Source organism: Hibiscus syriacus, unplaced genomic scaffold, assembly GCF_006381635.1.
Source record: "Hibiscus syriacus cultivar Baekdansim isolate YM2019G1 unplaced genomic scaffold, ASM638163v2 tig00116997_pilon, whole genome shotgun sequence".
Classification (NCBI taxonomy): domain Eukaryota; kingdom Viridiplantae; phylum Streptophyta; class Magnoliopsida; order Malvales; family Malvaceae; genus Hibiscus; species Hibiscus syriacus.
In genome coordinates, this window is record NW_024063513.1 from 157,539 (window position 1) to 174,368 (window position 16,830).

The 16,830-nt window shown below is 32.5% G+C and overlaps 2 protein-coding genes across 2 annotated transcripts; one reads left to right on the top strand and one right to left on the bottom strand.

The window, feature by feature from the left end:
* Positions 1-1,861: 1,861 nt before the first annotated feature.
* Positions 1,862-5,074, bottom strand: LOC120193817 (uncharacterized membrane protein DDB_G0293934-like). The gene is made up of 4 exons (XM_039196248.1): positions 4,694-5,074; positions 3,575-3,944; positions 2,341-2,418; positions 1,862-2,104 (listed from the first exon to the last, which is right to left on the bottom strand). Exons 1-4 carry the CDS (start codon positions 5,047-5,049, stop codon positions 2,054-2,056), a joined length of 855 nt encoding a protein of 284 aa, XP_039052179.1. The 5' UTR covers positions 5,050-5,074; the 3' UTR covers positions 1,862-2,053.
* An 8,059-nt stretch (positions 5,075-13,133) lies between these two features.
* Positions 13,134-16,485, top strand: LOC120193830 (probable LRR receptor-like serine/threonine-protein kinase At2g24230). The gene is made up of 2 exons (XM_039196259.1): positions 13,134-13,360; positions 13,475-16,485. Exon 2 carries the CDS (start codon positions 13,721-13,723, stop codon positions 16,277-16,279), a length of 2,559 nt encoding a protein of 852 aa, XP_039052190.1. The 5' UTR covers positions 13,134-13,360; positions 13,475-13,720; the 3' UTR covers positions 16,280-16,485.
* Positions 16,486-16,830: the final 345 nt, after the last annotated feature.

Genomic DNA, 16,830 nt, shown 5'->3' on the forward strand with positions numbered 1-16,830 from the left:
GGCCAGATCACAACTGAAGTGCATTGCAGATACTAAGGTGGTGGGTTAATTGAACACTCCAAGTCGATGATAAATAATTAAACCCCACACCATTTTCATAGCATTATTCTTATTCTGCACTGACAACGAAAAGGAAACCCCATTCTTCACTATTTCTTTCCATCAGATTCTTCACCTAATTCTGGCTCACACCGTGGGCCATCTCTTCTATTTATAATCTCATTCAAACAATGAAATAAATCAAATTATTCTCCATTAACAATGAGTTGATTTGGAGATAAACTCTGTTACATAAGCTACATGTCCATCTCCAGTTTGTCCACGACAGAATTGTTTTAGTCACGTACATTATATATTATTTATTCAGGTGAACTTCCCAGAAAATTTGTTCGAAGAATTAGGCAAGATGTTGGTACAAAGAAGTTCCATGTGTGCCAGTAAACTGAAGAAAATCATGTTCCGTCCGTTGCATTGATTCTCGTCCAAGAAATTTCGTTTTTCCCGTTTGGAGTCTCATCAACTTATACAAGGTTCTATGAACATTGTTTGTTCATTTATTTTTTATTTAAATTATTTGTTCATATTCACTAAATTCTGATGATATGAATTATTAATAAATTCGGTGAGATGATACATAAGATCATTCAAGTAAAATTTTAAATTATAATATCTTAAAAAATGAATTTGAGACAATCGATTTCATAATAAATTTTTACAATACGGGTGACTGCAATGACCCGTAAATCAGTGGCAAAATTCATACTAAACAAAGCTAAGCAACGTATTGTGAAACAGTATAGCCTCGAATAGCGTTGATTTTAGACGAGAGAAACGTGTTTAAGAAATTTACAATATTAAATCCATTCTATGATAAGAGGACGAACACTTCCTTAAGAAACCAACAATTTGGGAAGAGTTTCGTCCAAAGCAAGACAAAGTTCCCTGACATAACTTGATATGGTTTCCTCTACACATTCCCAAAGATAGCATGATTGCTTGGATGGTCATTTTGGACAGACTTCTAACCAAAGACAGACTCCAACACATGGGAATTGTTAGTGACGGATTATGTGTTTTGTGTAACACAACCCGAGAAACAAGAGCCCACTTGTTCATTGAATGTCAGCTGTCAAGTTCACTTTGGAAAGACATCCTACAACTCACCGGCTTGCAAAGATCTTCATTATCTTGGGACAATTTGTTGTCCTCGGCATGTGCTGCTTGGAAATGTAAGTCCCTCCTAGTTACTATTTTGAAGATTGCTTGAGTTGCTTTTCTCTATTCTCTTTGGGAAGAAAAAAACAAAAGGTTATTCCAAGGTACCTCCAGAAAAGTTGATGATATTTTTAAAACGATCAAGGAGATTGTTAGTATTCAACTTAGAGATAGAAAAATTAATAAACTAGATAGAGTTAATATTTTTTCTTTGTAATCATTAGGGTTTTGATTAACCTTTTATGTAAGTTGGATGTTCATTCTCCATTCTGATTTGTTCTGTTTTATTTGATGATTGTACTGTAGCAGGCTATTGTTCCTTTTGGTAATAATATTCTTCTATTTATCCAAAAATAATAATAATAAAGTTCCTCCTTAATAAAATTTGGTTTGTACTTCAAATTTATTAATTAAATATGAAAAAAAGAAAAACTATTTTAACACAAAAACAAATTTATTAACTATTCCACTACTTGATCTTTCCAGAGCTGAGTGGCACAGCTCGAATAAAATTAAATAGTTTAGACTTAACGCTAATCGCAAACTCGTTACAGAAAATTTTCAATTCATGTCACAGACGAACAATGTCCTCTATTAATCATTTACTTGCATCCCAAGAGCAAGAACATAAATTTTTAGCCAAAGTTTAAATCTTTCCCCATTCATCTCACATATGAAATAAAGATAATCATTTACACAGCTTAAACGCTAGTCTCATCGTCAACCAAAAAAAGAAAAATCAGCTGCCTCTGAACATTTCATCATCATCAAATCGTCGACATTCATATTGCAAAAACTCCCAAAAAAAACAACCTTTAAACAGCGCCTTCCGAGCTTTCTATTCAGACTCAGATTCCATATTTCCCATAGCTTTTAAACCTCTTGGTCTCTGTGCACCCGATCATTACGTTAAAAGGATTTCTAGATATGAGATAAAAGAAAATAGAGTGAATATACATCTTGATTTCTTCATCTGAAGATTTAATTTAGTATTTACTATTTTTATTTTTCGCATAAAAAATGCATTATTAAGCCACCACGTGTTGATTTATTATTGGGTCACGTGTACATCAAAGATTAAACTGAATCTTTTGAGTTAATTTTATATATAGAAAAAAATTATACCTTCTTTGTGATCTTCTTCTCCCTGACCTCGTATCGCTCGAGGGTTAAATCGCATAGCCATGTCCCCGGACTTACCAGCTGCAAAAATAAGCACACCAAAGGGCATAATTATTAAGTCTGGATTATTGAAATATTGTTTTTCAAGAAAAGACGCTTTGAGATGTTAAGATAATATTACAGGTGGAAACTACTGCTATACATTTTTTTTATTGCTCATGGTGTGTGAGTTTTTTCCCTTCCAAAAGTGGTCTAGTCAAAAGTCAACAATTCAACGACCCATTTAATAAATAAGAATACAACTAACTGCAAATGCAAATATATAAAAATAGCCCCTACAATAACAACATATTTCATAAAAGCCCCTAGACAATAATGCCTTCATTGTGCCTTCTTTTGTCGGTTGCTTACTTCGTCCTTTTTTGAATTACACGTGTATATCCTCCCAATTCATTTGTCCTTTATCAACAAGGCATTCGTCAACACATATTAAACTAATACATATTGTCTCAAATTTATGAAAAACAAGTTACTAGTTGAAAATATTTAATTTTTCATTTTAAAAGAAACAAGTCATATTTTTGAGGTTTCATTTAATGGATTTTTTCATATAATAATATATATATATATATATATTTAAAAAAAAAACTAAAAATGTCCAAGCATCTATACGTTAAAGCTAAACCTATAATCTCTCGAAATTAGAGCAGGCACAATACCAATACACAAGGCACAAGTTGACAATTAAATTAGGACCGGGTCACAAGCTTTTTCAGTTGGTACTTAACAAATAAGGCTATGTCAAATATTTGTCTGGCATGTATTAGATTTTGAATTTGAATAATAATGACTATAATATAAATGATTAAACGTTTATTATCAAATAATTTAAAATATTTAAAATAAATATAATTTTATACTCATCTTAACTTAATAAAAATTATTTTTTTCTAATTTCTATCTGGTTGGTAAGGCCGTAAGAGAATGCCAGAAAAAGATTATTATTACTAAAATCTATTTACATAATAAAAGCAAACCAAGTCATTATTTATTTATTTCACGTAATCCACAGCTACTGGCTTATCTATTTCTAATTCAACATAACATATTAAAAAAATTATCCTTCAAATGATCCAATTTCAGTTCGTCTAAAATTTAAAATTACGTGTGGTTCAAAATTAATTATTCTAGATTAATTATAAATTAATTTAGAAATAAAGGAATAAGACAGACTTACATTGAGAGTCCGTTGAATAAACTTGGCCCGTTTTTTAGGTCGTTGTGGCAATCTCGATCCCTTAAGAACCATGAAATCTTCTTCCTTCTCTTTATTAGTTAAAGCAATCATGAACTTAGGTGGCCAGACGATGGGTGCAGGAGCTACCTCACCGCTCCCGGAAGACGACCCACCTTTTCTGCTATCGTGAGCCGTCTCTGAAGATGCAGTTGATTTGTTGCGGTGGTGGTGGTTATCATTGTTGTTGGTGTGGTAGTGATTGTAATTGTTCTGGTTACCGCCTCTCTTCTCGTGCGCGCTGTCTGGCGAGGCGAATCCCCTTACACCACCGTTGCTTTGGCCTCTCATAGGATTGGAATTCTCACACTTCCTGAAGATAAAAACCATATTGTCAAGATAATATTATAATAATTGGAAAAAAGAATCAAATGCTGAGTTTTGTAAAAGAAAAAAAAAAGCTTTAAATGTAGAATTACAAACGTAACCTTGGAGTGATGTAGATCGGATGTGGCCATGTGGGTGAAAGAGACCTGGATAGAATCTAGACAAGTATTACGTAGAAAATGGTGGTGGTTTCCCCTCTTAACTTTGGGCTTTTAAGGAAAGGGTGAGAGTTTGGGGGTTAGCTTTTAAATAGGGGGAGTTGTTAATTTACTATTTTTGTTTTGTCTTGATGAGAAGTTCAGATATTTAGCTATTTTCATAGCGATCTAGGGATGCACAGTTTACAGAACAGAGAAGGGACAGTCAAGTAGAATGATCATTTCACTAAACGATTCGGTTTAGTTAAATAGGTTATAATCCAGATCGGTTTTTTCTCTCTTTTGATGGAGAGAAAAAAAAGGCAGGGATTAAAGAAGTGGGACCTGGAAATATGGTTCTTTATAATCATTTTACTCGCGCCAATTTGAACTGGAAATATAACGTAAAACCAAGATAATTGATAACACAAAAAAGATGTTAAATTATCCAATACTAAACCATATATTATGACCCTAATCCGACCCCAATCTCAACGGAGCGTATATTACACGCACCGCAATGCCAAACCCTCCAAGGTAAATTTGAATAAATAATAAACTCGGTAGAAAAGCGTAATTTGTAAATATAGTACAATACCTGAGAATGCGCTTAGCTGGCGAAGCCTGAGGAGAAGCAGGACGTTGACGGAGGTTAAAACACCCAGTCCCGTGATTGTTATTATTGCTAGGCTGATTTGAAGAGTCCTTATCGACCCGAACAATGGTTCGGTTAACTGGTCCGGATTGATCGTCTTTGACCTGGATCTTCATACACCTTAGACGCTTCCGATTCCCCCACTGCAAAACAAAATTAGAAGACGACGCCGTTTGTTTGGCAGAATCTAAGCTAGATCTTAACAATCCTGCATCACCTCTGACTTTATCTCTGTTGTGATTGGTGCTATTACCATTGTTACTGCTCCTTAAAGAGTCCCTTTCCATCATTTTCTGCATACATGTCCCATTGTCGAAGCAAAATATTAAAAATTATAAATTATTTCAAATTGAGCTTTTTTCCGGGTTCAACATCATAATTAAAGTACAAGCACCGAAAGGATACAAAACAATAAAGCGATCAAGAGAATTTGAATAAGGCTTCTCTTAAAACGTCCATGCAATTTCAAACAAATTTTATTTCAGCTTCATTAGAGTATGCACATTGTACGGCTACGAATTTTTCTCCAGAAGATTTGAAGAAGAAATTGAGCTTTTTTCCGGGTTCAACATCATAATTAAAGTACAAGCACCGAAAGGATACAAAACAATAAAGCGATCAAGAGAATTTGAATAAGGCTTCTCTTAAAACGTCCATGCAATTTCAAACAAATTTTATTTCAGCTTATCATTAGAGTATGCACATTGTACGGCTACGAATTTTTTCTCCAGAAGATTTGAAGAAGAAAAAATCAGAGGAAAGAAAGAAAGAAAGAAAGCGGCCTTGTGCAGAGACGTTAAAGATGGGGAAGAATAAGCATCGAACGGTCTTGGCATCTTTTGGAAGGGAAATAAAGATGGAAAACCAGCAACTATGATTAAACAATTTTTATAAGATATTGAATGGATTAAAAGGATAATGGAGATGAAGAGAATTTTAGGCGGGGTTAAGAAAATTAAGAATAGAAATAGCTTCAATAAAACAACAAAATAGTTTAAGAGGGCGTCGACACGAAACATAGTTCTTACTTGGAAGAAACAGAACCAGGAAAGTTGTACTTAAAATGTTTAGCACCCAGAAAATTAAAGACATGGACAAAAAATCAACGGAACCATGAACATCATAGCAATAGAAGAAAAACATCTCCGAGTGGAGATTTTAAGGAAGCGCAAATTAGAGATAGATATTGAATAAGCCGAAATCAAAGTAAAGATCTAATCTGGAGGAAAAACCTTAGCGACAAAACGTCAAGCTCTTCATCAGACTACTTGAAAAGGGAAGAGGGGGGGGGGCAGTGAAGGACTAAGAAGAAACTTACGTCTGAAACTCCGTGGGAAAAAAGAGCAAACTGGAAAAAATATATAAAATCTGAAATACATACTCTCAATGCTCAGTAGATAAATAAAATGGAGGTCTGTAGAGAAAGAAAAATCGCCTCTGTCGGAGAAATCTTCGATATTTAATCAAATAAAACTAGATATAAACAAACAGTTACTAAAGCACCGAACATGCTAAAAAGAAAGAAAGAAGAAGATCCAGGGGAAATAAACTGCAACCGATGATATGAAAACAGATTAATGGCGGGTTAATCATTTTAGGTAGGTTTAGAATAGATACTTAGATTATCAGGTTCTTGATCGTGTAAGAAAATGACGCTCGTATATAGCAGTTGATCTGCCTCTATGCATATTAACTTAGTCGAAAATTCTTCAGAAAGTAGCTTTGCAGTCGTAAAAATTTTATCTGTCATTAGAGAGGAAAAAATGTTTATCAGAAACAAAATCATTCAAATATGCCGTTGTTTCAGATCTCTTCCACATAATAGAAACAAAATATTCAAAATCAACTAAAACCAGCAAAAATGTTCCAAAATTTCTTTGATTGTATCTAAAAAATCTGAAAGAAAAAAAAAGAATTGCAGATTGCTTGTATCAGCCATTGAAATAGAAAATGAAAATCCATTACAGTAAACCAAAATAAAATCAATCTTTTCTCTCAATTACAGACCTCACAAATTCTCAGATTTTTCTCTCTTCCTTCTCCTGTATCGCACGGCTTTCTTTAGAATTTAGATTCTCGACATCTAATTAATCAAACAATAATTAGTTTTTAGCTTTTTATCGGAGTATTCTGTTTGGTTCTTGAGAAAGAAAAAAGAAAGTTGACGCAAAATAGCAGAGACGAGGAAAATTGAAATAAGAAAACAAGAGAAAGAAAGTGTAACAGGGAGGACGTTTCTTCGGCTGAGAAAAGGAAATGATCTCTCACCCGTCCGAAGCCAATTTAATACATTCTCTTCACCCTATGTTACACCGCAAGGGTAGATCACAGAGAATTCTTGTCGTTTATTATTAATCAGATGGCTCTTACAGTCTTCTCTTGCAAACCGTCAACTCCGTTAATCTAATATCTCCGTTATTTGACTTCCTTGCGCCTTTTTACTCTTGACATTACCTCACGACGTTTAACAATAGCGGAATCTTCAAACAGCGCGGAAAATAAAAACATATATTCTAAATTATTTTTATCATCCCATTTTAATTATACTATTATTTGTTATTCCCCTTTTCCCTCTCTCCTATCAAATATATTTATTATTAATTTAAAATCAAATATATTTATTATTAAAATTTTTTAAAAATTTTAAACTTTTACTAGTTATTATTAAAATTTATTATTGATAAAAATATTTAAATTTTTTTATATTTTATAAAATTTAATTATTTAAAATAATTAAGATAAAAATTTAAAAAATTTAATTTTTTAAAAGTTAATAAAAGACATTTTTATGGGAAGAAGGTAGTATTATAAATTTAAAGAAGGATCTCAGATTCTCAATTGATATAAAATGATATATCTTTTATTAATTATTTGAGTTCATATAATATTATAAATAATACATAAATATCAATGAATTGTTTGTGAAATATTTGTATAACTTAAGCTAAACAAAGAAATATGAATGATTTTTTTATGTTTATTTAATAAACAAGCAAATACAAAAAGAGGTGTGTTCGGTACACATTAATTTATAAGCTTGTTCATTGATTTATTTTTAAGCTCGTTTATCAACCCGTTTATCAACTCGTTTATAAACTTGTTTTCTCGGTTTATTTATTTATTTATTTATATTTTAAATATTGGTGAAGATAAGAACTAAATTGATAATAATATAAACTTTGAAGCCTAAGAAACTTAAAGAGTAGTGAAGTAATTTTATCATTTTTATTTGACTTGCAAATAAAAGTGTTGAAGATTTAATGAATGTTAAACGACATATTTATAAACGCTAAACAAAAAAATGAAAAATTTTAAAAATAAATAAATGAATACGAACACGAACCAAACGTAAACACCTTCAAAAATAAAACAAACAAACACTAATCAAACATAAATATAAATAGACCGAAACAAAATATAACTATTTATTCGAACTCAATTCATTTACATCCCTAACAATATATATGTTGGGTAAAAATACATTACAATATAATCATTGGTTAACTACATGGATAATAATTTATCTTTGTTTTGTCCATTTTTGGTCAATGGTTTCAAAAAATATAAGATATGATCACTTTCGTTTTTATTTAATGAAAATGTTGTCACTTTAGTTTTTATTTATTTAAGATGTGGTCACCCCAAGTTAACTGTCGTTAACAACAATTAAATATTTTTGTTATAATCACACATTTGGTCCCTGTTATTTATATATTCTCTCAATTTAGTAAATCTTCTAATAAATTAAATAAATTTAATCCTTTAATCGAACGATGCCACATGTCATCCCAATAAGGTTGTTCAAAAATAATAGACCTAATTGAGTTGACATGTCGACTCTTTAACTCAGTTAAAAAATATCAGGTATTTATAGTGAAAATACTCGATTTTCTGGGTCGGGTACCCGATAGAGTTTCTGGGTCGAGCATGGGTTATAAAATGTTGGTTAATCGAGTATCCTCCAACCCAGTACCCGATTTATTATATACTTTTTATTTTTCATTTTTATATTAAATTTTTATTTATAACCCTCAAATTATTTCACTATAACATTTTAAAATCCTAATTTCTTAATATTTGACACCATAACGTTCTAAATTCTTAATTTCTTAAATTATTTCACATTAACGTTCTAAATTATTTTTAGAATATTTATTTTAAATTTAAAACATTTGAAATTTAATTATATTTCTTTATTTTAAATTTTAATAAATTTTATTTTAATTATGTAATTTTAATTTTTAAACTTTATGTGTGGATTATATATATTATATACTTTTAAATTTTAAATTTTATATTATATATATATATATTAAAAATAATATAATTTAAAGAAAAAACAAAACAATTATGAAATGGGTACCCATGACCCGAATTATATATATATTAACTTAAAATATTTTTATATTAACTTATTAAATATATTTTATTATTAACTTAATTTAAAATATTATATTATATTTTTATTTAAAAATATATAATTTATTTTAATTTATTAAATATATGACTAAATTGAGAGAATATGTAAATAAAAAGAACCAAATATATGAATCTATCAAAATATTTAACTGTTGTTATCGGTGGTTAACTCGGAGTGACCATGTCTTAACTAAATAAAAATGAAAGTGATCATATCTTTTTTTAAAATCAATGACTAAAAATGAACATAACACAAATATAAATGAACATATATGTAATTAACCCTATAATCATAATAAAAAGGTTTTCTTAAATAAGTATTATTTGTTATTAATATTTAATAAGTTACTAGAGGTAGGCGTGTAGCGAGCTCCAGGCTCAAAGCCCAGCAAATCAATCCACTCTTCTAAAACCACCGAGCCAATGGGGCATCAGTTAGAAAAATTTCAAGTACTACATAGATAAAGATAATAATTTTAATACAATTTACTTTATTCGTAATTATCATGAATTGAACCATTGACTATTAGATCAACCGATTGTTATAAATGTAATTAATATATTTTTATTTTATTTAATATTTAAATACAAAAAAACTTAGCATATTTTAAATATTTACAATACAACGTTATATATTTAATTTTCTAAAGAGGTACAGTTATATATCATATAACCAAGCACGCAAGAGTGGGAAGGATATAGGGGAGGGAGGGAGGGTGGGAATAGTTGTTTCCACTAAAATTTTAAAATTCAGATATATTTTAGATTTTTATGTATTTTCTGTTAAAAATCTATTTTTATAAAATTTTATAAATTTGTCCAATTCTAAAATTTTAAAATTCACCTTATAATATAAAATTTTATATCTATTCCTGAATAATACGATATCATATTGTATGAAGATCTGATGATTGGGGTCACTGTTTATGAGGATCGACGCGAAAAGGCGTTAATCTTGATATTTTGCCGTGCATGATAACAACAGTTATGCAACTGAGAGAATCAACATTGTTTTATAGATTTTATCAATGGGACGACAGCCAGCAGGCTGGGATACAAAGAAAGACGCCCAAGACAGAAAAACAAACGATTGCTGCAACATGACCAAAAAAGGAAAAAACAAAGGGAAACAGAAACCGAACCTGATACAATACAAAACAATCGAGCAAGAAATCCAGAGGACAGGGCCGAGAAAATCCAGCTTTAGCGAATGCGTTGGCATTACCATTCGCCTCTCTAAATATGCTGATAAAGATAACATCACAAATTCCCTCATCGATTTTGTCTATTTCCTTAAACGGCTTCCAGAATTTCCACGGACGCTTCGGAGTATCTTTGCACCAAACTAACTGGATCAATTTATAGGAATCGCTTCTCTAAACTCTGTATTCAATTTCAGCCCCTAGATCAAAGTTTAAGGGCCAAATCTTATATAATGAACAGTTACCCCAAATTTGTCACACAACATTTTCATATCTATTAAATTATTTGGGCTAAATCCAAAAGTTAATGTCCAGTAAACGTTTATCTTTAAAAGGGGGGAGGGGAAACCCTGAAATCTCGTTTAGAATAACGATTTTAACAAGGGACAAACCGTCATAGATCATCAAACCTCGATACATAACAGAAAAAACGTGGGAAAAAAAAACAAGACGAAACACATAAAATGAGTTTGTTCTTTGTATAGGAAGTTCATTGGACAAGGGCCACTTTCATCCGAGGAATCCAGCACAATCACATTAGGTTAAACTCATGGGAGGAAAAAGGAAGCCAATGATAGTAGTCTAAAAAATTGTGACAATAGCACCAAGGCAACCATTTCCTAGATGAATACTGTAGATGGAACACTTAAAGAGAGTATTTATGAGAATGGGATCAACACGTGGGCTGAAGTTGTGGCTCACTCTCTGAAGTGAACCGGCGTAACTCAGGAGAAACCGATTCTTTGAACCATAACAATGCATCTCTGCATAGACGTGCACTGTATTATATATCACTATTGTTGTTGTCTTGTTGACACGAGCTAAATTGTATTATGTTAACCTTGAGAGTGTTTATGTTGAACAACTAAAAGATGAATGAATGAATATTCGACTAACTCAACACTTTAAAAAATAAGTTTAAATCTTGATATTTATCGTTTCATTCTTGAATATTATAATATGTATCAGAAAACATATCACTATGGCACTTTTTCACGAGTGATGGTGATGATCATTAATTGCCATGAATTCTCCTTGTCATTCTTTTTGCCCCTGAAAAGGCTTCAGTATGAAGAATATTTTAAAGTAGACAAATATTTATTTTGGATGAGCATAGTTTGAAGAATCATGAGTCTCCCATGAAAAAAAAAAGAATTGATGTATGGGCACACTATTATTATATCCGCAATATTAAAAAAAAAACATGTCGGTTGATTTCTTATTACTCAACTTCCTCGATCAATGCAAATCATCAACATTGCTTCTTCCTTTTTGCTTCTGGCCTTTGGCCATTTATTTTCTTTTTCTCCTCAATTTTAAATTTGTTTTAAAAGGTGGGCATCTGCATAAACAATAACAAACCATTTGCAGTTTGATAATTTTCGTTATAAAGATGGATAATTTGTTCCTCAATCTAAAATATTTTAATTGATTAAGTTTTTATAATCTAGTGTGTAAGATTCCATGTTTTCCCCCATTGAAATATTGGGTTTTATTAACAAATGTAACTTTATTTATAAATTGGGACTATAAATAAAAATACAAAATGTTTTAATTTTTATATGGTTAGCAAGTAGTGATAGGGAAGGTGATTGTGATTATAGTGGTGGTAAGGCATAATAATTCATCACTCAAAAACAAGTTGGGAGAGTGAGAGTGGGGTCAAATCATAAACCCCATATTGGAGGAGCCCCTAAATTTAAATCATAGGAAATTGACTAACTTGGTGGACTCGTATAATTAAATAATAATAATAATAATAATGTATATGTATATGTATATGTATATAAAATATGGATTATTATGTGATCTGTTTTTAGTGTTTTTTTATAAATAGTTTTAATATATTACTATACATATTTAATTAATATTTAAATAAATAATATATGATTACTTAAAGTATCATTTGATTTTTAAAAATATTTTCATAAACGGTTACAAGATGATGATAGCTATAGTATTTATTGATTTTAAAAGTTTTATAAATAATTTTAAATCATATAAGTATATCCTTTATTGACACCATATTAAATAATAATTCATTAGCTTGGAACAAAATTATAATATTTATACATCAAATAATTATCTATTAAATACTATATAAATTATAGTTTCAATTTCTTTGAGAGTGTAGTACTCAACTTGGATTATTGTATTTTTCTTCATTAATGTGAAGTAAATACAAGATAATATCTATTTAATGATTTTAATCCTTAAAAATTATTAATTTAATTAAAAAAATTCTTAAAAAATCGAATTGTGTTCCTATTTTTTAAAAAATTTATCTCATTTTTTTTGTTTATCCGTTTGGCAGTTCTATCACCTACATGTTGAATGAAGTCTACAGTTTACCAACCTTTAGAAGAGAAAAGAAGACTTTGAAGGGTGTCGTTTACTGTTGATTTCCAATGAATGTGGCATAAAGCATGGCTGATCATTTATTTTCACAACTCACAATCAAACCACTGCACAAGCTGACCAAAGTGAAAAACACCAAATTTGTGAAGATGGTTTCTTATAAAGAAAACTTGTCCAAACAAAAAGAAAAAGTCCATTGTTTTTTCATAAAAGGTAAAATTAGTAGGAAAAGAAAAAGATGATTTTACACTCGATGGAGAACCATTGAAAACCCACCAAGAAAAGTTGATTTCCATTGTTTTTCCACCAACCCATATTATATTTACAAAAGTATTTGTATCGGATTCTTTTTTCATTTATGAAGCTCAAGTTTTGAGTTTTGACAGTTCTAAACCGCCATCTCTCCCTTCTCAAATTCCACTCTTTTCTTTTCTTTCCCTTCAAAATTCAATACATTGTTCTTGATTTTCTCCTGAGCTAGAATTAATATTACTTTAAAAAGTCTGTACCAATAAGAAAAGTTATGTTTGCAAAGGGAATATGACAGTTTATGCTCTAACAGAGAAAAGAAGAGCTTCCCTTTGGTGGCGGTTTGTTTTGTTGGTTAGATAGACTTGCAAAACTAGACAAGGTAAGCTCACATTCTCTCCTAAGACCCAAATTTCAGTATGCTGGAATTTTTTTTCTTTTGGAAATTGTCATTCATTCTTTCAAGAACACTGTTACTTTTGTTGGTTTCTTACAGGCACCTCTGTGTTTTTTGGGTTTTTCTGGTCATCACGAGAACCCCTCTCAAGTTTGCAGTATTTCTAGCCAAATAATCACCTTGTACTTGGAACCCCAGAGCACTTCTCAAAATTTCTTCTTATTGGCAGAGTTGGCTTTAATGGAGCTGGTGATTTGAAGTTTAGCCATAGAGGCCTGAGCTGGGTTCAAGGTGGTGCCTTTAAGCGTTCAAGTTGTTTCTCAATTTTTGACGTTTTGGGTCAAAATGGATATTGGTTTCATCGGTTCTGTACTAATTCTATCACTCTTCTTCAAGCATTTTACCTGTCAACTACCCAACACAGATGAATTTTATGTCTCTGATTTCTTGAAGAAGATGAGCTCAAACTCTTCTTTATCCTACAACTTCTCTGATACTGTTTGTTCATGGGAAGTGGTGCACTGTGATACCAAGAAGGAGAATGTTATTGGGTTAAAGGCTTCAGGTTTAGGCCTCTCTGGTTTGATGCCTGATACCACCATTGGTAAGCTAACTCAGCTTCAGTCTTTGGATCTTAGCAATAACAAAATCACTGCTTTGCCTTCAGATTTGTGGAGTTTAGGATCACTTAAGAGACTTAATCTCTCCTCTAATCAGATTTCTGGGTTTCTCCCTAGCAATATTGGCAACTTTGGTCAGCTTGAAGTCATTGACCTTTCTGGAAATAATTTCTCTGGGGAAATTCCTGCAGCTATAAGCTCCCTAACTAGTTTACAAGTTCTTAACCTTGCTGGAAACGGATTTGAATGGAGCATTCCAACAGGAATTTTGAATTGCCAGTCTTTGGTTTCACTCGATCTCTCATTAAATCGACTGAATGGTTCCTTGCCAGATGGTTTCGGTGTAGCTTTTCCCAAGCTCAAAACTTTAAACCTTGCCAGAAATGAGGTTTATGGCCATGTCTCGGATTTTGCAGAAATGAAGTCTCTTACCAGCCTTAACATTTCTGGGAACTTGTTTAAGGGTTCGGTTACAGATGTCTTTCAAGGGCAGCTGGAGGTGATTGACCTCAGCAAGAACCAGCTTCAAGGTCACATTTCTCAGGTACAATTCGTTTCTACTTACAAGTGGTCTCGTTTGGTTTATCTAGACTTGTCTGAGAACCAGCTCAGTGGAGAAATTTTCCTAAACCTGAGTCAGGCTGACAACCTTAGACATCTTAACCTTGCATACAATAGATTTGCTAGACAGATATTTCCCATAACTGAAACACTTCTGGGTTTAGAGTATCTTAATTTGTCTAAAACCAGTCTCATCGGTCACATTCCTGGTGAAATTTTGCAAATGAGTAACTTACATGCACTCGATGTTTCATCAAACCATCTTACCGGACGTATTCCATCATTGGCTCATAAAAGCCTCAAAATACTTGATGTTTCACACAACAATTTGAGTGGAGAAATTCCGGTTTCTCTCTTAGAAAAACTTGCAGGGATGGAGAGATACAACTTCTCTTACAACAACTTAACCCTATGTGATTCAGGGATCTCCCCTGAGACCCTGGAAACAGCCTTTTATGGCTCATTAAACAACTGTCCCATTGCTGCAAATCCGGTCTTTTTCAAAACAAGAGCCAATAGACACAGAGGGTATACGCTTGCCTTGGCTTTAACCTTCTCCATGGTGTGCTTGCTTGCTGGCTTGCTGTTCCTAGCCTTTGGCTGCCGAAGGAAGTCCAGGACATGGGTAGTTAAGCAACCCTTATATAAAGAGGAACATAATATTTCAGGTCCCTTTTCCTTCCAAACTGATTCGACCACTTGGGTTGCCGATGTTAAGCAGGCAACATTAGTCCCTGTAGTGATTTTTGAGAAACCACTATTAAATATCTCATTTGCAGACCTCTTGTCTGCAACTTCAAATTTTGATCGAGACACTCTACTAGCAGAAGGGAAGTTTGGCCCTGTTTATAGAGGATTTCTGCCTGGTGGAATTCATGTAGCTGTTAAAGTTTTGGTTCATGGATCAATGTTGACAGAACAAGAAGCTGCAAGAGAGCTCGAGTATCTTGGTCGAATCAAACATCCAAATCTTGTTCCTTTAACAGGATATTGCTTGGCCGGGGATCAAAGGATTGCTATTTATGATTACATGGAAAATGGGAACTTGCAGAATTTGTTACACGATTTGCCACTTGGTGTTCAAACAACTGAGGACTGGAGCACTGATACCTGGGAAGACGGCAACAACGGGATACAAAATGTTGGCTCCGAAGAGTTGTTGACAACGTGGGCATTTCGACACAAAATAGCCCTTGGCACTGCAAGAGCACTCACGTTTCTTCATCATGGTTGCTCACCTTCGATAATCCACAGAGATGTTAAAGCTAGCAGTGTTTATCTCGACTTAAATTTGGAGCCTAGATTATCCGACTTTGGATTGGCCAAAATATTTGGAACTGGTCTAGAGGATGAAATTGCCCGTGGAACACCAGGATATGTACCACCGGAATTTTCTCAGCCCGAATGTGATGCCCCTACACCAAAATCTGATGTATATTGCTTTGGTGTTGTTTTGTTTGAGTTAATTACAGGGAAAAAGGCAATTGGAGATAATTATCCAGAGCAAGAAGCAAATTTAGTGAGTTGGGTTAGAGGATTGGTGAGAATGAATCAAGGATCAAGAGCTATTGATCCTAAAATCCGAGATACAAGTCCGGATTACCAAATGGAGGAGGCCCTCAAGATCGGATATCTGTGCACTGCTGATCATCCCACCAAGCGACCGAGCATGCAACAGATTGTTGGCCTGCTCAAGGATATTGAACCAAGAACTCCTCAATGAGAAACAATGACTATAACTTGCTCTTTTTTTTTTCGTTTGTTTGCTTTTTTTCCTTCTAAATTTGTTTGTTTTTCTACCATGATGAGAGTTTTACCTTGTGCCACCATAGAAGAGAATGTAATGCTTCTTAAGTTATGTCTTGTACGTCGATATCTATAAATTTATCAACACTAGATCAATCCTTAGAAGTTTGAAGATTGAACCCACTTACATTTTTTCCCACTTATAGACATGTTTATGCCTTGTATGAGAAACAAACTCTGTACGCTACAGTTTGCATTCTTTAAAGGGTATTGCTTGGCGGTTACTTTTTATTTGGTGATGGATCTGGAGCTATTGTTGGTGCTTGGTACTGGACCACGGCTTCACCATCATCGGCAGTCATGCTGAGCGGCTACATCAAGTAAAGGAAATGTGAGTTGTACTTGTCAATATTCAAACTGGTTGATCATATTTAGCTCCAAGATGAGAAAATATATGTTATCAGTAGAAGAATAAAGGTGGACATGATGGAGAAAGATTCTTACCAAAATTCATAAGACATGTACACA